This window comes from Epinephelus lanceolatus, chromosome 8, assembly GCF_041903045.1.
Source record: "Epinephelus lanceolatus isolate andai-2023 chromosome 8, ASM4190304v1, whole genome shotgun sequence".
In the NCBI taxonomy this organism is placed as follows: domain Eukaryota; kingdom Metazoa; phylum Chordata; class Actinopteri; order Perciformes; family Serranidae; genus Epinephelus; species Epinephelus lanceolatus.
In genome coordinates, this window is record NC_135741.1 from 39,488,233 (window position 1) to 39,510,486 (window position 22,254).

The 22,254-nt window shown below is 41.9% G+C and overlaps 1 protein-coding gene across 4 annotated transcripts in view; it reads right to left on the reverse strand.

Moving 5' to 3' along the window:
- The window catches only part of snphb (syntaphilin b), a 47,828-nt gene extending 26,477 nt beyond the window's left edge, over positions 1–21,351 (reverse strand). For 2 of the 4 annotated variants that reach the window (XM_078170280.1, XM_033628175.2), the window contains exons 1-2: positions 21,014–21,351; positions 5,158–5,290 (exon numbers count right to left, since the gene is read on the reverse strand). In XM_078170280.1, the coding sequence (XP_078026406.1) occupies positions 5,158–5,207 (50 nt within the window). In that variant the 5' untranslated portion in view covers positions 5,208–5,290; positions 21,014–21,351. Of the gene's footprint in view, positions 1–5,157; positions 5,291–20,559; positions 20,819–21,013 lie in introns of those variants that run through there. The other 2 variants (XM_033628176.2, XM_078170279.1) reach the window with 2 other exon arrangements.
- Between the last annotated feature and the right edge of the window lie 903 nt (positions 21,352–22,254).

Below are 22,254 nucleotides of genomic sequence, written 5' to 3' on the forward strand. Positions count from 1 at the left end.
GCATTGACCATGCAGGGTGCCCAAAGTTTTGCCTCAGGCCCTTTTCTTTTTTCATTATTTTGAAACTGTAAAAGACTGAAATAAAATGTAATCTTGCTTAAAATATTGGAGAAATGTGTCACCTTTAACTTCATGCCTTTTGTTAAAGATTGGAGATCAGTTCATTATTTCTTTACTATTCACAGCAAATGAAATTTTGACCAGGGGTGCCCAAACTTTTGCATCCCACTGTACAATTAGCAATAGCAGGCAACTTCACTCATCTGCATGACATATCCTCATGTTTTATAATACCTATATTTGTGCTGCTTCATGCATATATTGTGCAGTATTGGCAATGACATCAGAAAAGCCCCTGTGGACTGTGGAGCATATCACCAAAAGAAACATGGAATCCTCTCATCCACTGTTCAATGCCCTTTTCAACGGTGCCATTCGATTGTTCTGTCAGTCCATAAATTTGCAGCCCAAACAGTCCCAAAAATGTCCCACTGGATTGAATGGAAATTGTGTCTGATAGCCCATTATCCTGAAAACAACCGCACATTGTTTAGAAGGGACAGTTCTCTGAAAATATGCCCCAAACCCTCCCAAACGGAAGCACATGGCTAATTATTATGCAAAATGGCATAATCAGAGCTTCCTACTATGGCAAGACATGACCCTAACCCCTAACCCCTAACCCTACTCTGCCTCTGACTGGCTTACCCTGATATTCTTACCCTAAACCTAACCAATTCATCTACCAGCCAGATTGAGTCTTTGCATAAAGTGCTCTGAACAGGAGGTGGCTGTACTATCAGGACTTCTAATGCCTAAATCTAACCAACCCAAGCAACAGCAACGAGGACTAGCCAGAGGCAGAGTCACCATAGTAGGAAGGTCCGATTACTTCATTCTGCATAATGTTCTACTAACCCTAACCAATCTCACTCTTCATGCCTAAACCTGACCAACCCAACCAATGAAGGAAACAAGTGCTAGCCAATCAGAGGCAGAGCAGCCATAGTGGGCAGGGCTGCCTTTCTGCGTAATAATTAGCCATGTGCGTCTGTTTGGGAGATAGCTATTTCAAGGAAAATGCAAGTCGGAGCAATAGGTGTTTGTTTTCAGGATACCAGACTGTCGGAAAAATGGCCTTTGGGTCCAATGGGATATTTTTTATTGAGGTTTGAGAATTGTGAGCCACCCCCCTCTCAACAACAATCTTTGCTACCTTATAGGTCCTCCTTACAGGTGGACAAAAGTAGTTATTTCTGTAATATAACCTGATCTTAGGTAACAATATGAACAATATCAAGCAGCTTGTGCAACTGAAATGACTCTGTACATTATTGGAGGTGCTGTAAAATCAAAGTTCCAATTTATTATTGCTGCAGTTGTGGTTGATACAGACCCAAATCATCACTGTGGCAAAACTATGTTTTTTCTGTTGTTGTAAGTTTGAGAGGACTTCTTTATTTGTGGAGAACATGTGTTCTCTTTTTCACTGTGCATAATGGCAGTCATAAATTTTTTTTTTTTCACCAAACTGTATCTGCAATTACCTCATTGTCATCAATAATGTCCGTCCTCCCACAGAACGGCGACTCCCAAATATCAGCAGGGATAGGAGTCATTTTCAAAGTTAGTAACTTGATTAAATGGTAATAGTCCTAGTCACAAAAGTAGGACCAGATTTTTGGCCAGGACTGAGTACCTGCTCTGAGACACTTGATAAACACAACCAGGCCCATCACACTGCAATATGCAATGACGGAGGTAAAAGGAATACTTTACCCACAAGATCATTTTTTGTACATCAATTTCTAGGGATGTCCCGATCCGATCGGCGCCGATCACGTTATTTTTACAAAATCGGAATTGGTAATAAAAGATCGGAGGAATCAAAACAACAACAATGGCCAGGTTTTTCATCTATGTTGTTCACCTCCAGACACTGAGGTACCTCCAGACACACCCGCTGGTGCTATCGGCCAGTGGGATGGCTCAATCGGCTGAGCCCAGGTAGACCGGCCCCTACATTATGCCGCTCCTGGCAGTATGGCGAGAGTCGCCGGTGAGTGAGAAATGAGCCAGAAGTCCTCTGCGTACTCGGCCTACCACGGCATTTCACACCGCTCAAAGTCCGCGAAACAGGTGCGCTGATGTGAGGCCGGTAGCCAGATGGATGATATTCCACAGGGAAGCCCCTATGGAGCCTCCACGCCCGAAACAACGCTGGAGCGTTACGGCATTCACCCACCCCATTTCATTATTCCTTATTTGGAACCTTAGGACCGGATTGATTTATTGTTTTGAAACTGAACTGAGTCACAGCAAACAGTAGGGTTGGGTACCGTTCATAATTGAACCGATACGGTACCGGTACCAGTATCTGGAATTCGGTACTGGTACCAAACGGTACCTTATTTCGGTACTTTTTAACCCTATGGGCCCTAGGCCTTTTTGGGGTATTTTTTACTGCCTTTACTTTTAAGCTCATATCACAGTCATTATAAAGGCTACATACACATGCTATATCTTGTTTTTTTCAGGTCAGTCTGGGCTAACCAGATTTGCCATCATTTCATGTTCTTCTATGTGCCTGTATTTTATATTAATTTTTATATCAATGAAAAAAACAAATCTGTGTGCCTAATTTCTTACATTTTTACATGTATCTCAGCATAGCAAGTTGGAAAAAGACATATTCTGCCATATATGAAAAGGGGAGACTCTCTGGAATCTGGCAATATAAGAACCATGATGCTGGGACATTCTGTCACTTCACAGCTGTGGTTTGTGCCAGGCGGACATGTTTGCCAGTATTTTTTCATTATTGCAAGAAATTCCATTGATTCATTCAAAAGTCAAAAATGTGTTTTATCTGAAAGAAACATGCAGTATTTACATCTAAGATCATAGAAAAATAGTCAACCAAGTGCAATGATGTCCTCCAAGATAATATTTGTTTTTCAGTTTCAGTTATATACTGGGGAGACATTTTGGGCATTGGTGGGGGGACACGTGTCCCCCTCAATGTATATGGTGACTACGGCCCTGTCAGCATGCATTAGGCTGCAGTTGTCTGGGTGCGCAAAGGTAAAGTGGCTGGTCTTGTCATACAAAGTTTGATGGAGTGTCAACTGGACAATATGGAGATATTTGCATCTTGAAAGCCGGACTACAAATGTGGATAGACAGGGAGAAACACACGCAAGCCTAAGACGTGGTGAGATACGATATTCCTCACTATATGAAGTGACTGACAACAAGATCTGTATAATGGATTGTTAAGAAATTCGTCAAGTTTTTATGTTGTAGACAATTCATCTGTATTTAGAGCGTGATGGGATGACAGCACAATGATGTGTGTGGTCCTGCGCTTTCATGTGATATGCGTGGCATTTCTGTGCGAGCCTGCGTTCGTGAGTAATCCATCCAAGAATAATGTGTGTGCAAAGCTGTATGAAAGCTCTGTTATACATCATTTTATTGTAATTTTTCACTGTGAAAACATTGGATTACTGACAAGTGCTTGGCCTTGTTGGAAAGCTACAATTCTGCTGTTTCCGCTGATATGCGTGGTCTCTCGCTATGATGCATGGTCGCGGAGAAAATTCACAGAGAAGAACAGGTGTGAATTTGGATGCACTATGCGTCATTCGGGCCCATAGTCTAAACTTCTCAGTTTCAACATTTTATTGAGAACATTTAGGAACAGTGCTGCACGTTAACTTTTGTCTGCACATTGTTTTTGTCGCCATTGTTGCTGAGTCTGAGGTGCAAGTCATGCGCTCTCGCTCCGCCTCTACCTCAGGTACCAAAATTTGGCACCGTTTCATTTGAAGTGAATCGGTACTCGGTAGTACCGATGTGAATCGGTACCAAGTACAAAAAGTACCGAGTTTCGGTACCCAACCCTAGCAAACAGTGGATTTTCTTTACCTCCTTGGTTGCGGGAAAACCTGGGGTGGAGTTTCCTTTTGTTTAGCGAAATGTGTGGATTGAACTGAATTGAACTGTGAACTGTGAACTGTGTGTTATTTGGAAATCCCAGAGTGGAGTTTTTTGTTTGAACTGGATTGAACTGACTGAACAGAGCGGAACATTTCTTTTCTTTGGTTGAAAAAATATATACTTTCTTGAAACTGATTACTGTTGTATTTATATTTTTGAAAATTGAGTATAATTCTTTTGTTCTACAGAAACCAGGTAAAAACAATTTAATTTTGGTGTTAAGGGACCTGTTTTATAGGTTTTATGGTTTCTTTGTGGGGTTTGACTGAGCTACAAAAGATATAGGCCTGTTTTGTTTGTTGAAGACAAGAAGAAGATATTGAATTTGTTTACCTTTTGTGCTGCTGAACCACAGATATGCTTTTTGGATACTATTTAAATAAAAAACAAACCTTATGGGACAACTTGGATGCATTTTTTTTTCTTTCTTCATGCTTTGCAAAGTATTGGATTGGACTCAGTATTGGACTCAGTTTCAAAATAAAGGACTCGTATCGGATCAGATGCAAATAAAATGTGATCGGGACATCCCTATCAAAATTTTGTTTTTGTCACATGTGTCTAGGGTGAACGAAGAATCCAAAACCTGATTCTGCATAAGCAATCTCATGCACAGATGAGCTGTGCATCTGGGAAAGCGTGTGTGATTGAACTCTGTTCAATGGGATGCACTAACAGAGTTCAAACACACATGCTTGCCCAGGCACACTACTCGCACATGGAAGTGTTTTGAATAGCGCAGATTTTCGCAAAAATACATGTGTTTGGAAATACTGAGTGTACAAGTGGATAAGTGGGACTTGGATTGTACTGCAAGAGTTTGTAAACGGAGGCTTTGATTTTGTTTTGTTGTTGGTAAACGTGGCCCCCTATGACTTTAATTCATCAAGGATTTCCCCTTTTTTGGATTCTTCGTTCACTGTGGAAGCACACAAGAAAAACAGCATTTTCTTCATGAATTCAACGTAACACAAGGGAAGTAATAAATGATGACAAATGTAACAAATGATATTTTGATGATTATGTTATTATTAAGTATTCCTTTAAAACCTTTCTTCTCTAGAGATACTTTTTGTGGCTATCCTGTAGCTATCTTACTGAATATCCTAACACTGACATCGTAAAACAAGTAACGTGTCCTTATTGGCTACCTACCGGCGAGAGCCCAACGCAGACCTCCGATTGGCTGGAGCAGGGGCAGACATGGAGCCAGACAGACCTCTTGCGCAACCTTTTGCTTCTTTTGTCCTCAACTGGTCTCTCTGTTCTTCAGCTCAACACTGAGAGGCTGGAGGGAAACAGAGACATGACCAGTGAGTGACCACACACACACACACACACACACACACACACACAACAAATAAGGAATGAGTTTTGCTGACTGCCTCTGCGTTCAACGCCTCAGCATGCAGCATGGTGCTGCTGACTCAAGCTGACACTTACTTGGCAAAGACAGGACATCAGGGCTTAGCAGCCAATCACCTCTCAGCCATTCGGGAGAACTACCCAATCATCACTCATTTGCCTCATCTCAGGTGAAATACCAGTGAGAGTAGCCCAACTGAGCAAAGTTAAGTGACATTTGCATCTGTATGTCAGGACACACATCTGTGTGCTTCGTTTGTTCATGTGTGTGACCTCATGTGAGGGTTCCCATTTGCCGCTTTGAGCACTCAGACACACACGTGGCTGTGTGGATGCAGGGAGATGAGGACAGATTGTCTCATAAACATTTCATCATTATCCCTATCAGTGAGATAACACAGTTTATTCTGGAATTATGAAGCTGGAAAGGCCAAATGTAAATATGTTTTGTCACAGCCATGGTATTCATGCTGTATGTAATGAAGTCCTGCCAGTATCTGTTGGGAGACAGAGAGGCACACTGAGAGTGAGAGACAGAGATAGAAGGAAAAAGCACATGGATGGGAAGAGAGGAGGATAATTTGCATCAATAATACATCACACAAACAACTTAGTGTGCCCCTAAGTGCCAGGTTTGTGTATGTGTGTAAATGTGAGGCGCCTGCTGTAAGTCACCTTCCTGCTGTAACACCTCCACATGCTGTGTTGTTTCTCTGCCATAGACTTTGGCCAGTGTAAAAATTGTCAAACTGGTTTGATATTAAGCCAGACAACAGACCAGACCGGTGTACTGAATTATACCACTATTTCAGCTTTTTTTGAGAGACTAACTCTAGTATGTCTTGTCACACCAAAAAACACAAGAACCTCCTGGTAAACAAACACAACATGCACCATTCGCCCCCTCCCACCTCTACTGAAATTTGATCTCCATTAATTAGTATGTTTGTTAAACAGAGTATTATTTTAATCACATTGTCATTGTTTATTTTTTAGCGCCGTGACGCTGTCAGTACAGGTTACTGATGTAGGCTACTTTTTAATTTGCCAGAATGTGTCGTAATGAGAAATGTTGGTTCAGCCGGTTTGCATAAAAAAATCTAACTGGTTAAAGCTTGTACACCAGACCAGATCAGCAAAACCTGAAACTGCTGAAACTATCACAATACCCTGACATAAGTACATATAACAGGTAATCTGAAATAATCATGCTACTCTGGTTTCACCGTGCTCCTGATGGTATTTGCAACAATCCACTGGGCCTGAAGAAAAACAACCAATCACAGCTAAGGAATGTCTAAAGCCCTTTCTACACAGAGATCACGTTATAGGGCCGCTACAAAGTCCATTTTTATGCCATCTTTGCATTTTTACACAGAACCAAACAATGGCCACTCCAGTGTGTGACTTCAGACAACGTGCTGGCATGCATCCCTGTTAAATGGTGGCTGATCTCTGATCTGTTTTATTTCCAGACATTTTTGGCTGTTGTTCTTCGTCTTTGAGTTAGCCACTAGCTGCTATCAGCTACTTTTTAAATATCCCACGGTGGGTCATACACATAACATGTTGTCAAAACATCACAACTGTCCTGTTGGCTGTCCATTTTACATACATTGTTTTAGCGCTGTTACTACCTCTGATGCTGGCTTAAATGGGGGATAACTCTGTGCCCCCATTCTGCGATTGTGCCTTGGCGTGAAATTCCCACCTTGAAGAGGCAGCGTAAAAGGGGCTTAGCACTGCTCGTGCTCACACTGAATACACAGTGTGCCTCCCCCACACATGCTCTTATTCGGTCAAGTCACTCATATTTTGGTTTTGAATCCTTTCAGGTCCCAAAGCTCTCTCTACCTCGGAAAAGCTACTCCGATGTTTACTTATTTCTTTTTAGCTTGCTTTTCATTGTGGGTCTTCCTCTGTTTACTTGTCTTTACCGTTTCCACTATTGTTGGCTGTGCAGCAAGGGCACGAGCAGTGACTGACAGCTGTGTTAGAGACACCTCCTGGCTCTGACTGGTTATTTTTGTTAGTAGATTTTTGCAAATGCCATTAGGAGCGCTACGAGGAGGCAGAGGAACATGATTTTTTTCACATATTATCTGCCTCATGTACTACTGTCAGGACATATCAACAGTTTCAGCAAGTATTACATAAAGTATTTCTTTAATAATAATCACCACCTGTATCTTGAAGTGAAGTGGATTATATTATCTGTGATATTTATCCAAGTTTATTAAGTGTCACTTCACTCACAGTACTTAGTTATTTGACCACCATGTGCTGTTCAAAAAGCCTGACAAAGAACGAGACACAGTGTCCATGGTTTGCATGCCTCTCCTTACATGAGGGCAGGTTCAAGTCATATTAACTGGGGTTTAAATGAGCCATGTATATACAATGTTATCTAAAGTAGATTTACATTTTTTAAAAATAAAAGTTTAGATATAAACAATGAAAGTTTTGTCAAGGGGCCAAATATTTTTGTTGAAGGGCTGGATCATAGTTGTAGAGACAGTTGATTAAAATGATGCACGTCATAACCTCTCAACCACAACACACAGATTCACTGAGTGACTTTTATTTTTGAGAGAAACATTTCTACACTTGGACAATATATGATTTTTTGGGGGGCTGAAGTGGCCAATATTTTAACGAACATTTGTGTGAAATCCAATCAAAATATATTAGAAAAATTAGTATTACTGCCTCGTGGTTGAATGCCTCTGTGAGCCTGTCAAATTGCAGTTACAGCTTATATCCATGTCTGTCCAGACTCAAACGTTGCCATGACAGTAGGCAATGCTTTAAATATGGATGTTGCTGCAAAGAAGCAAGAAATTCTGTAACATGGATGCTTCACACACATCCTCAACCCAGCAGCACAGAACATCTATACAACCCTAACCCTAAGATGGACACCCAAGATTAGTGTCACCATCAGTATCTGACCAAATGTCTCCCCTGCTGTTCCTGAATTATAATGCTGAGTCACGGCCAGAAACATGTTTCTGTAGAACATTATGATGTCGCAGTGAAGCTGACGTTTGACCTTTTGGACTTAGAATGTCATCACTTCATCATTTTATTTTTTTTCATAATTACCTTCATGACCAAATCATGCTTGATGAGGTCACAGTGACCTTTGACCACCAAAATCTAATCAATTCATTGTTGGGTGCAAGTGGACATTAGTGCCAAATTTAAAGAAACTCCATTGAGCTGTTCTTGAAATATCGCGTTTATGAGAATGAGACAAACTCGAAAACATAATGCCTCGGGCCACGGCTGTTGCCGGCGTAGAGGCATAAAAATCAAGGCAAAAGGCTTCACACAGCCAACAAATGTAACACTGACCAGACACTCAGTGAATGCACAATGACACAAGCTGGCTCAAGTACATCACAGCCCACATTAAGAAAACACTCTCGCTGTGTTTTTAACAAACCATGTCTTAATGAAAAATAAATAATAACAAAAATCTGTTATTACCATTGGCTGTGACACTGCAGATGTCACACTGGGTCACAGCACCACCTGCTCGCTCTCTTACTACATCTCCACATACAATCCTCTTGCATTAATATGCATAGGGAAACACACACACACACACACACACATGAATGCACACATGAAGACACACATGTCAGACAGGGTTGAGTGCTGCACATTTTGTTCAGCTTGTGTGTGTTTAGTTAAATCCAGAGTAAAAAGGCCTAATTCCACCAAATCCTGTTGAATCAATGTTTTTTTTTCAATTCCAATTAATTATCAATCTGTTTAATCCATTTATAAAAAGGTGATGTAACAAACTGTCTCAATAGTGAATCAAAGAGATGAAGATGAAACACAGGATGCAGGAAAAATGAATGGGAACAAGCCTGCAGCCATTACTTAAATTTGATTGTCTGCTGGGACTGTTTAGATCAGAGCTACAGGCAACAGATTGATGACTGATAGATATCCTTCACGTGCATTCACTTAAGGAAAAAAAGGACAGAATAAGATCACAGTCATGTCTATTTGTCACTGAGATTTAATGTACAAATGACATAAGTATGACTTGGACAAAAAGTGCATAAATATTCATTGTCAATTGTGTAACATAGTTATCATAATATTGTTAATACTCTGCAGAGTGTGACATTGGCCTGAGAAGGCAGCATGATCTCCAGCTCTGGCTGCTGTCATAACAGATGAAACCACATCACGGCACATCATACAGGATTTATTAAGTTACATAACACCATCCCCAACCACGAACAGCCCGAGTGAGGTAGACACACGCAAGCAGCTTCTCTGCTGACGAGACGGAAACACAGACGTAGAGAAAAGAGATCGGCAGTGAGAGAGGGGAGGAAGAAGGGGAGAGGAAGGAGAGGAGAAGAGAAAGCCAATGAGATGAAAGGAAGAGGCGGCACGTGTCAGGGACCTTGTGAGGGTGAGGAAGTGGAGAAAGACAGGAGGAGTAGGAGTAAATGAGGAAAGGATGTTTGATGGATAGAGAACACCACTTTGTCAAGTGTGATAATCTGGACGCACACGGAACTGTGAAAAGACATGACTTTACAAACACACAAACGAACACACAGTCATTGTTCGTCCCCCTGTGTATCTGCAGCAGAGGAGACACTGCGGTTTCTCTCATGAAAGACAGTGTGCCCTTGCTATCCATGATAATTTGACCTTGACTAATCTTAGTGTATTTCAAAAACAACTGTTGTGCACAGCTGGAGCATGGAGGTCCATATACTGGCTGCTGAAAGTAGACAAACAGTGACAGAGTTGACAGGACTAAACAAAACACAACGCGAGAAAAGAGTTTGATGCAGAGACTCAAAGGGTTAATAAAGCCCCCCCCCCCCCCCCCCCCCATCAGGACAGAGCAGACTGCAGTGGTAATGCAACTCACGACTTGCACCCCATAGGTTGAGCAGAGTGGGAGAGGGAGGGGGTGTGTATCTGTGTGTGGGAAAGTGTGACTCACTCCCACCAGCGACACTCTCGAGCCTGCTTGAAATCTCTGTGCATTCCCAGCCGACAAATGCTAGCAAACAGAGGTTTACAGACTGTTAGACAGCCCCGGGGTCGACAACACTGAGTCACTGCTGTTAATGCAGGAGATCCTTTCAACACTGAGTGTGTATATGGCTGTGTGCTGCTGAGTGTTGCTCATCCAAAGCCCCTTTGGTCCTTTCCAACACTTTTCCTGTCTGGGCACCGATCAGTGAGAGGCACTGAATCATGGAAGAAAATGCGATGTTTTCTACCTACTGTGTGTGTTATCTGTGTCTCCATGTCTGTGTTCATGTTGTGTCATGCAGAGATGATCACTGTGCTGAGTCAGTGTGCTGTGCTGAGTTGTACATCAGCATGTACCTCGCTGACCATTTGCTGTCACCATTCATTGTTTACAGTTTTACATAACGGAGATGCTGACATGTCACTTTCCTTTTACTGCTCCATTACAATAAACGTAATCTGCAGGGCTGTGAGATGTTTTGGTGCATAGTGTTACTTTTTCTAGCCGAAGAAACTATACTATTAAAATTGTATTGATAACATTACAGATATCAACCTCAAAGTATTTTATGTCAGATTTTGAAGGAATAGTGGGATATTTGTGAAAATACACTATAATATACTACAATAGCATGCTCATGTCTGTAAACTAAATATGAAGCTAGACCCAGGCAGGGGCGAAAATCCCATTTCATAGTTGGGGGGGACAATAAACAGTAAAATTTTAGAGAATAATTCCAGGGGGGGACAAGGAAAAAAAGTTGTAGCCTGTCTTTTATACAACATCTTTTACCACAATTTGACGCTTTAATCTTCTCTCTATCTCTCCAACAGGCATAGGACCTTTCTCAGCAATGGCTGAGTCCACCTGCACATGTCCAGATTTTAAACAAAATGACTGAAATCAAATTAACATGCACACAATGACAACAATCAGGTGCGCCGTGCTGTCCAAGGTGCTGAGTGTGTCTGGAGCAGAGCAGGTCTCTGTCTCCCCGTGCACAGTAGTGTGATTATTTATGCTATTAAGTAAACGGAGAAAACATGTCTGTCATTGTTTAATAGCAGCAAAACAATAAGGCTTCATTCATCAAAGACTGAAACTCGATCTCTCTCTTTTTCTCCCTCTTCTTCATCTGGCTCAGGTGTGTGGAATGGATCCTTCATCTCTGGCTGGCTGCAGGAGCAAACCGTTTTGTTTGTTTTTTTCGTTTTTTTTACCAGCAGTGAGATAAACATTTCCTGCAATTAAACTGGTGAACTGGTTTATAAACAGTGTGCTGTGAGATCTGCCGCTGTGCACCTTAGAACCGTGCGTAATAGTCGCGCGTAATGACCGCTCCTCGTCAGTACTAACAGCTGCTAGCCCCGCCCGTTGGAAAGAGTGTGGGATATACCACTACTAGGAATGGGAGGGGGGGGACTAAATCTTTTAAGATTTAAATAGCACATTATTGCGCTTTTATAATGAGCACTACTTACATTGTGCTTTCAATAAATACTACTGCATTGTTCAAAAATTATTAATTGTGTCTCAAATTATTCTAGGGGGGTACAGCTTTATTGAAGGGGGAGTCATGTCCCCTCTGTCCCTCCCGGGATTTCCGCCCCTGAACCCAGGAGATGGTTAACTTAGTTTAGCTTAAGATTTGAGGCAGGGTGGAAATAACTAGCCTGGCTCTGTCCAAAATTTAAAAATCTGCTTTAAGTCCAGATAACAGCATTTTGAGATCTAGCTTCAGTATAAGGACGTATTTCCAAGTGAAACAAGATAGGCAGGTGGAACATACAGTTGCATGCAAAGGTTTGGGCACCTGTGGTCAAAATTTCTTCAACTGTGAATGGTTAAAGGGATAGTGCACCCAAAAATGAAAACTCAGCCATTATCTACTCACCCATATGCCGAGGGAGGCTCAGGTGAAGTTTTAGAGTCCTCACAAAGGGGGTAGGAACACAACTCCACCTAATGGAGGCTTACAGCGCCCCAGATTCAAATGTCCAAAAACACATAATTGAAACCACAAAATATCTCCATACTGCTCGTCCATTGTGATCCAAGTGTCCTGAAGCCCCAACATAAAAAGTTGTTGGGAAAAACGTCATTTGAAGTCTGTTTTTAGCCTCATTGTAGCCTCTAGCGCTAACTGCCTCTCTGTACACTGCGTTAGATGGAGTTGTGTTGCTACCCCCCTCTCCCCTGGGATCTCTGCAAATGTTGTGAGGACTCTAAAACTTCACCTGAGCCTCCATCGGCATATGGGTGAGTAGATAATGGCTGAATTTTCATTTTTGAGTGCACTATCCCTTTAAGTAAGTAGAAGATGAACTGATTTCCAAAAGGCATGAAGTTAATGGTGACACATTTCTTCAATATTTTAAGCAAGATTACTTTTTAATAGTAATTCTTTACAGTTTCAAAATAACAAAAATTGAAAAGGGCCTGAAGCAAACATTTGGGCACCCTGCATGATCAGTACTTAGTAGCACCCACTTTGGCAAGTATCACAGCTTCTAAACACTTTCCTTCAATTCTTGTTTGGTGGATTTTCACGCATTCTTCCTGCAAAAGGCTTCTAGCTCTGTGAGATTCTTGGGCTGTCTTGCATGCACTGCTCTTTTGAGGTCTATCCACAGATTTTAAACAATGTTCAGGTCAGGGGACTGTGATGGCCATGGCAAAACCTTCAGCATGCGCCTCTTGAGGTAGTCCATTGTGGATTTTGAGGTGTGTTTAGGATCACTGTCCTGTTGTAGAAGCCAGCCTCTCTTCATCTTCAGCTTTTTTACAGATGACATGATGTTCAGGCAAAAACCCTTGTTGTGTTCGCATTAAACTAGAAAGACAGACCGCCATGCCACCACGCTTTGGCAAAATCAAACTTTAGGATGCTATACCACACTGACAATTAAATACAATTCTTAGTAACAGAACTTAACAGTTGATAAATCAGTTGACAGAACAAGTAATTTAATTTTGATAAACCAATATAGTCCAGTCAAACCAACATTAACACAGCACAACTGGTTGGCCCTAATTCACGTCCCCTGTCTTCCTAGCTAGCTTGGATGCCAAATCCAAAAAGTAAAAGTATCTGAATAAAATAGAGAATTTAGTAGTGTGTGGACACATTTGTTTGCTTTCACTGCCAGCTCAGCAAAGTTAAAGTACCAAATAATCATAAATAGTGCCCTGCAGAGTAGCCATCTTGTGGTGAAATATGAATGAATGCTCATTTAGACTATTAGTATAGGCTCATTCAGACTTTATAGGCTGTTTTACCTTCATTAAAAGCCTCAAATATGTTTTGCGGCTTGGGGCATCAGTGGCTTAGTGGTAGAGCAGGCGCCCCATGTACAAGGCTGTTGCCGCAGCGGCCCGGGTTCGAATCCAGCCTGTGGCCCTTTGCTGCATGTTACTCCCCCTCTCTCTCCCCCTTTCACACTTGTCTGTCCTATAAAGGCTTAAAAATGCCCAAAAAATATCTTTAAAAAAAAAAAACATGTTTTGCGGCTCCACACATATTTCTTTTAAATCATTTTTGATAAAAAATGGCTCTTTTGATAGTAAAGGTTCATGCAGGCTCATCTCTATTCCTGTACACGTCTTTAAATCCATAAGTTGAGAAGCTTTCATCTGATTTAAATAATACATCTGTGAGCTGAATGCAGCGCTGCATCCCTCCAAGGCAGAGATGCTCTGTCTGACTAAATGATGATGATGACTCATTCTCTTATCCTGATAGGCTGCACAGTCAGCAGCTTCTATTAGCATCTGCCTGGGAAACATTAAAGTGTGACCCACCATTTGTGGTACTTTAGGTGCTATAAATACTCACAACTGTGCGAGAATAAGATGAGGTTAAAAGTTTAATTGTGGAACTGACATATTCTATAGTATATGGTGTGTGAAAAGTTTAGGTGAAATGAAATCATTAAAATAAATGAAAAAGCACTGGAGCTTGTGTTGGTGACCATGTTTGTTCGTTAGCTGTTGCCAGGTTTGGTCCCTGTGGTTCACAGCAGGACACGTGGGACTCCTCTGTTTCATATCAGACACAGAGGTCAGTAAGTTACAGATAAAAGCTGCATCTACTGTATTTAATGCCAGTGCTAGACTTAGCACATTCAGCGATGTGCTAAATGAACAGCTTTTCTAACAAACAACAACAGTAACCAATGCAACCTGCAATCATGTGACCAACGTGCTGACGGGAGTGAACAAGGAGGCAGTCCCAACCGGTCTTGTAAGGGGGCAGGTTGGGGTGGTGGATGGGTCACAAAAACGCAGACTTTTCCCCAGGACATTCCCCTGGAGTCATGTTAACTTAGAGTCATTTTAAGGTGCATCCTCACCATGTTTCTTTCCCTAAGCCTAACCACAGTGACATTATTTGCCTAAACCTAAAAAAAGTCATCCGTGTTTCTTTTCCAAAACATAACCTCTGTAACTTTACATTGTTATACAGTACAGGCCAAAAGTTTGGACACACCTTCTCATTCAATGCATTTTCTTTATTTTCATGACTATTTACATTGTAGATTCTCACTGAAGGCATCAAAACTATGAATGAACACATGTGGAGTTATGTACTTAACAAAAAAAGGTGAAATAACTGAAAACATGTTTTATATTCTAGTTTCTTCAAAATAGCCACCCTTTGCTCTGATTACTGCTTTGCACACTCTTGGCATTCTCTCCATGAGCTTCAAGAGGTAGTCACCTGAAATGGTTTTCCAACAGTCTTGAAGGAGTTCCCAGAGGTGTTTAGCACTTGTTGGCCCCTTTGCCTTCACTCTGCGGTCCAGCTCACCCCAAACCATCTGGATTGGGTTCAGGTCCGGTGACTGTGGAGGCCAGGTCATCTGCCGCAGCACTCCATCACTCTCCTTCTTGGTCAAATAGCCCTTACACAGCCTGGAGGTGTGTTTGGGGTCATTTGGAACCAAAGATCTCAAATTTGGACTCATCAGACCAAAGCACAGATTTCCACTGGTTTAATGTCCATTCCTTGTGTTTCTTGGCCCAAACAAATCTCTTCTGCTTGTTGCCTCTCCTTAGCAGTGGTTTCCTAGCAGCTATTTGACCATGAAGGCCTGATTGGCGCAGTCTCCTCTTAACAGTTGTTCTTGTTCAGTTGTTTAATATCAGCAGGTGATTTTAATACAAAGTGGTAACCACTGTATGTGAATGAGTCAGACCTGCAGCACTGGATTTGAAATGAACTGTAATAAACTGGAGCTTCTGTGCGTTGATCAGCTGCTGTGAAACAACATGACCCTCATCCATTTAAAATGAACATTAGTTCTTCTGAGCTCATTTCGGTGAAAGTAACACAAAAGTAGTGTAATAAGTAACTAATTACTCTACACAGTGAGTAATATTGCAATTTATAACTTTCAAATGAAGGTAACTAGTAATATCCCTAACTAGTAACTTGCCCAACACTGATCTTCGCATTGTGCCTACTATTGTTTATATTTTGGAGACAATGTCAAGAACGACCCTCTCACCTGCCTACCTGCTTTATCACCCATGGCTGGTGGATGAAATCGGTGGGTGCTGTGTGCATATGCAGATTTTGGAGGAGAGCGTTGATGCTAAGAAATGCCTTTGCAACTCTATTTGCCAACTGCTACCATTTCAAGTGGACTGTGTACATAGTGCTCACACTAATCAAACTGGACTTTGTGGTCAAGTTCACTGAGATCCAGGCCCGGGTCCTTGATGTGAAAAGCCTGGTCCTAATCCTTAATGCCTTCTCTTTTGTAAAAACCAAACATACTATTTAAAAATGCTTCCAATAAAGCAAGCATTTTTATTTTATTTTTGAGGTCTCTGTGTTCTGCACCTGATTGTGATCTACCAAGCCAGACTGGGCTCATTATTGCCCCCTGAGGTCAGAGGGCAGGAAACAACCACTGCAACTGTGGCTACTGAGATCTCCAGTGTGGCAGGTGTTTATCCCCCATCAGCCACAAGGGGCAAATAAAGAGCCAACTCAAAAGCAAAGCAGTAGCAATGCCAGGCAGACTGCGTCTTTATAGTACTGTCCCCTGCCAGGATGACAGAATCCAAGCTGCCACATAGAGCCAAGTGGTAGTATTTGAGCTCCAGTTGCTCACTGAGTCCTAAAATTTCAGTGAGTTTCACTGTGGATGAACTGTATGCAGCGCATGTTGTGTTTGCACATTTGTCAAGCAAACAAACTGGCTTTCAGTAAGCATTATAAAGTCAGGTTAAAGCACATAAACATACTCACTTCCTACACAGGGCCACTCTGACTGCTTTACAGCAGTTCCTGTGCAGTGCATGCTGGTATATGCAGACACTGACCCTAAGACAGCCTTCACCGCAGTTACTCCAAAGTGGCCGCACTGATGGAAAACATAAACCAGAGCAGACTGGCAAGCAGCACATTTAGCAGCGACAATTTCCGTCTTTGTTGCTCTGTGGACATGCATGTAGTTCAGAATGAAAGCACATAAGTGTGAAGTGAAGTATCACTAGAGAAGAGTCAAGTACATACTCACGCATCCATCAAATGTCTCCTCAGTTAAGGCAGGATGGAAATAACATTCAGTAAAGAGCACAAGCTGTGACTTTTGGTTTTCACAGTGCACACAGATCAGGTCCATCCTGCAGAGTCACCCCACTGCTGCAGAGGATGCAGACTAGCTTAGCTAAGATCCAGCAGAGCACAGCAATAAAATAAAGCACAGCTCTTACTGGACCATCAATCAAAGCTTAACGCAGAGGTTGAGGGTGAAAAGAGGGAGGAGAATGTGATACAGACAATTTTACTAAAACTTCAATTATTAACCAGGGTTTTGGCCAAGTTTGACATTAAGCCTGTCAAAAGGTTTCTTTCACACTTTTCTTACATCACATTCTCACAGGATTTGAATAAGATTTAGCCGTCATTTGGCTGCAAGTTCGGGGTAAAAAGCACATGGCGTCATTATAACTTCTGAGGGACTATCTGTGTTTAATCAGGTCAAATGCTCAAAATATCTTACACCATGGGTTTTTCGTTAGTAAGCCAAGCAGCAGCGATTAAAAGCATGCCAGAGTGCTGCAGCTTAAGTGATCAGGCTAATAGTCTGTGTGGACTATTTTTCTCAGAGGCAAAACAAGCAAAGAGCATTGGGAAAAACAGGAAATCAATATTGACAATCACATTAATGCCATGTGGGAGGAGACTCAGGACCACACACATTCATCTCTTTCACTCTTTCTGTCGACAATCAGGCTCCATTCATGATGTGGGTGCAATCATAGATTATGAGAGCAAGTTTAATCTCTCTCTGTATGTTAAAAGTAGCACTACATACTGATGACATGGCCAGCAGTTGTCTTTTTACACAGTAAGCGGGCATGGAGCAGCATTTGCATTCAAAGTCATGTGTCTGTCTACTGGACAAATAAAAGGTCAATATTTACTCTCTTTTTTGCTCTGTTTTGGTCTCCACCACCTCCTGAGAATATTATGTTTCTTTAGCTGCAAGCGAGTCACTAACATTGACTGTCTGTCTGTTGTTTGGTGTTGGGTATTATATAGTGTATTTATCAGAGGTTTTTTTTTGCTGAAAACAGCTGGATGTGGGGTTGATAAAGAAGGTAAAACTGAACCACGACAGTCAAGCTGCGGACTGTTAAACAAAAACAATGATCTCAAAGACACTAAAGTCACAAGAGTGCCCTCTATCACATGACATTAATATAAAGTATTGAATAATGCAGCTTTGAGAGTGACAAATAAAAGAGAAATATTTGGGGGTTAAATTTGAGAAAAGCTTAAAGCAGCTATAACCAATTATGTTTACATTAACGGTGGATCACATGACTGCATCCATGTGAGAGGATTTGCTCTCTCTGCAGTTCCCCTTGGCTCCATAGACCTTTATAGCAGCTCATTGTCACTGGTCTGTAACTTGTCTTGATTAAGTTTTAACTTTCTCATCATCAGCGTTGTTTGCAGCTGCAGCAGGCAGCTGTTTTAGTGAAAAAGTACACTGAACACTACCAGTTCAGCACTGAACAGAGAGACAGACACAGTTTGCAACTAGCTGGTGAACATATCTCGTCGGTAACATAGCAGATAAAAAGTCAGATATTTCCCTATGCAGTAGGTGGAGACCAAAACAGAGGTAAAAGGTGAGTATTGAACATTAATTACAAACAAACAAACAAAATGAGAGACTTGTGTGCACCCATAGAACCCATTTTTATTCATATATTTTGAGGTGAGAGTTCAAGGGACCCCTTTAAATGGGGCTGGGTTGCAATGGTGGAGATTTTCCGGTATAACCATCTCAGAAAATATTGTGGTTTCGCAGTATCACGTTATTGCAGAATTCATATTATAATCAGTCAGAATGACACTTAAAGAAGCAAAAATTGAAGAGTTATTGTTGTTTGAATAAACATTTTATCACTATAATTGAAACTTGAAATCATTTTGTTGTAAAAAGTCTCCCCTTTAAAAATGACTGAAATAAAGGGAGATTGTCTGTCCAGCTGTTTTTTTTTTTTTTTTTTTTTACCAACATTGTAGATAAGAAAATGTACACAGTATGATAACTGTCAACTTTCATATCATGGTATACCTTGAAACCGGTATAGCGCAGCAACCCTAACCAGTTGTTGCCTTTTTTGCTTTAACTTTTATTTAGCCCCTTCCTGACAGGCTATATTGACATGGTCCATTTCTTTAAAGGGGAACTAGCCCCAAAAGTCTGGAAACCAGTGTCCTCCATGATGTTTTACTAAACTATCTCATTAAGCTTTCTACTATTTTCAGATGTCTGGGGTCATCTACACTTGTACTTTTCCCCACATCTACTCAGCTATTAGCAACTGAGATGAAAAGTTCCAGCTGACACTGGGTGAGAGGTGAGGTACACCTGGACAGGTCACAAGATAATCACAAGGATGACACATAAAGACAGACAGACATTTACACTCACAATCACACCTCTGGTGATTATGTTTTTGGACTATGAGAGTATACTGGAGCACCTATACAGGAAACACATGGCCACAGCCAGCAACAGCCACTAAGATGGAAATACTCTTTCCTCTGCTGCAGTAAAAGCTACCAGGGAGTTCAATGGTGTGATTAGCACTATAAGTGGAGATGGACGCCATTCACTGCAAACAAGAGGAATGAAAAACAACATGCAGGAGCCTTTGGCGATTTTGCACAAATAAAGACCTGAAATGAACTGTTGCATGTGGTCCTGTGAGAGAGCTGCTGCAGTGTAACACTGTTACAGATCAATAGTTGTGCTTGTGCTTAGAATTATCACAGGAGAAAAAAAAGGCAAAATTAGAGATTTTCCCACCATGGGTGCATCTGAGCAAACACCATGCTGTGAAAACGACTGCCAAGTCACCATGACGACGGTCAGTCCGCCACTAGTGTGTAACGTGTGCAGGAGGAGAGCTGCCATTGGCTGAGAGTGCTGAGGAACAGGATGGAGGAGCCTGCTGCTGACAAGATGGCCATGCTGCAAAGGACAAAAGTGACCTGTCCTTAAGGACAGTAAACAAGTGACTCAAAAGCGTTCCTTTAATGCTGGATGGCTCGCTCCTACATTGGAGTGGGGTGGGAGGACTTTCATGTGTCTCTGCCCAGGGGCCCACTGTCTCAAAGTCTGTCTATGTTCACACATACTCATTCAAGAGTGCCTGCTTCTATGTGGTGCCCTTTGTTGTATACAAATGCCAAATTCGGACAACATTTGAGCATTTTTGGGTACCAGAGCAGTAAATTATAAGAGCATCAAAGCATGTTTTTTTGCCAAGGTTGTTCAGGGAGCTCTGACAGAATCTCGCTCACTCAGCTCTACTCTATATCCATTCATTCCTGAGTGAGCACTGTGTTGTTACAGTAAGGAATATGGTTTTTCTACTTAACATGTGCAGGAGAAATGGAAGTCAATGAACAGTGAGCTAACCCCATACAGCCTTCCAGGAAATCAGATAAAGCGTTGATATTATTGCAGTAATTCAGTGGCAACATTTGAAAGGCTCACAAAAAGAGCTGATCCTGTATTAACTGTCAGGTGGGACCTGCGTTCCTGAAAAACAGAAATGCTGCAAGGTCAAACTGCAGCGCTGTGCAACCTGTCACGACTTCCCTGCCTACAAACATGGATGTCACTTACTTTGGGTTTAAGACACAGTGAGCTGATTCGCAAAGCAGGGCCGGGGAGAGAATTCAGGGACGTCTCCATTCACCGTAAAAAGTACGATTAAATATCATGTTATGACGCTGACGCCGGTGGACAACATGCATCTGACGCCCAAAGGCCCTGGGGGAGTTACACGCTCAAACATTGGGCGCACAGGATGACAAGACGCGCAAACATCTGCCGGAGCGCACTGCGCAGCATCCCTCCATCAGCTGCAGCAAAATAAACAGACAGAGCAGAAAACAGCTCGGCTCCAAATAAACACCAAGCTCCACACATTTCCTGCACGGTTACTCCATAATGTATCATACTGTTTCCTTGCTGCACCACACTCTCTGTACTCCCGAGGAGCATCCTTCGCAGAATGACAGCTCTGCCGCGGCCAATAGCACTGACGGTTTCAATGACAAGCCCAGGCCTCGCTTACCTGTGCCCCCTTTCCCGTGTAGCGCCGTTACTCCTTCCGCGGCTCCATCGTCTCGGTTTGCATTGTTTCCCTGCGGTTCTCTGCCAAGAGCTCCGCTGGATGGAGCAGTGATCCTGTCACACACACCCGGGGAGAGGGAGAGGAGAGGAGAAGGGGGCTGGGCCAGGGGGATGCAGGAGGTGCGCTGGATGGCTGCCGCATGAGGATGGACACAAGGGTATAAGGATGGAAGCATCTGCGTCACGTTACGTTGGATTGTTTGTTAAAGGGAAACACTCCGCGGTGAAGTCAGGTTTGAGTTGGATATGTGACAGACATTCACTCAGCAGCATCTTGCTACAGTTTCATCCCAATGTTGACAGTAGGAGGACGGATAGCTCATCTCTTGGCCCTCCGTTTAATGTAGGGACTTGCGTCAGGGAGCATCAGTGTATGGCTGTTAAATAAATAAAGTAAACCCAAAACAAACAAACAAACAAACAGAACACAGTGTCACTACTTATTACCGACAGGTATGCATGTCTTTCTTAACCCTTTAACGTTCTAAGGACAAAGGGATGGAAAAAACATTGCATTTTTATTTCCTTGAGACTATAATAATAAAAAGCAATATTTTCTTTTTTTAAACAGACCCTGTAGTTTAAAAAAAAAAAAAAAAAAAAAAAAATCCTCTACCAAGCTGTCGAAATGGCCCTTCGTGGTCCATGTAGGTATTCTCAATTTGGTTGAGCATGGCTTTAGACGGAAAGAAAAAAAATTCACTTCTTCTGAATTGATTTCATTATATGTATATATATATATATATATATATATATATATATATATATATATAGTACAGGCCAAAAGTTTGGACACACCTTCTCATTCAATGCGTTTTCTTTATTTTCATGACTATTTACATAGTAGATTCTCACTGAAGGCATCAAAACTATGAATGAACACATGTGGAGTTATGTACTTAACAAAAAAGGTGAAATAACTGAAAACATGTTTTATATTCTAGTTTCTTCAAAATAGCCACCCTTTGCTCTGATTACTGCTTTGCACACTCTTGGCATTCTCTCCATGAGCTTCAAGAGGTAGTCACCTGAAATGGTTTTCCAACAGTCTTGAAGGAGTTCCCAGAGGTGTTTAGCACTTGTTGGCCCCTTTGCCTTCACTCTGCGGTCCAGCTCACCCCAAACCATCTGGATTGGGTTCAGGTCCGGTGACTGTGGAGGCTAGGTCATCTGCCGCAGCAC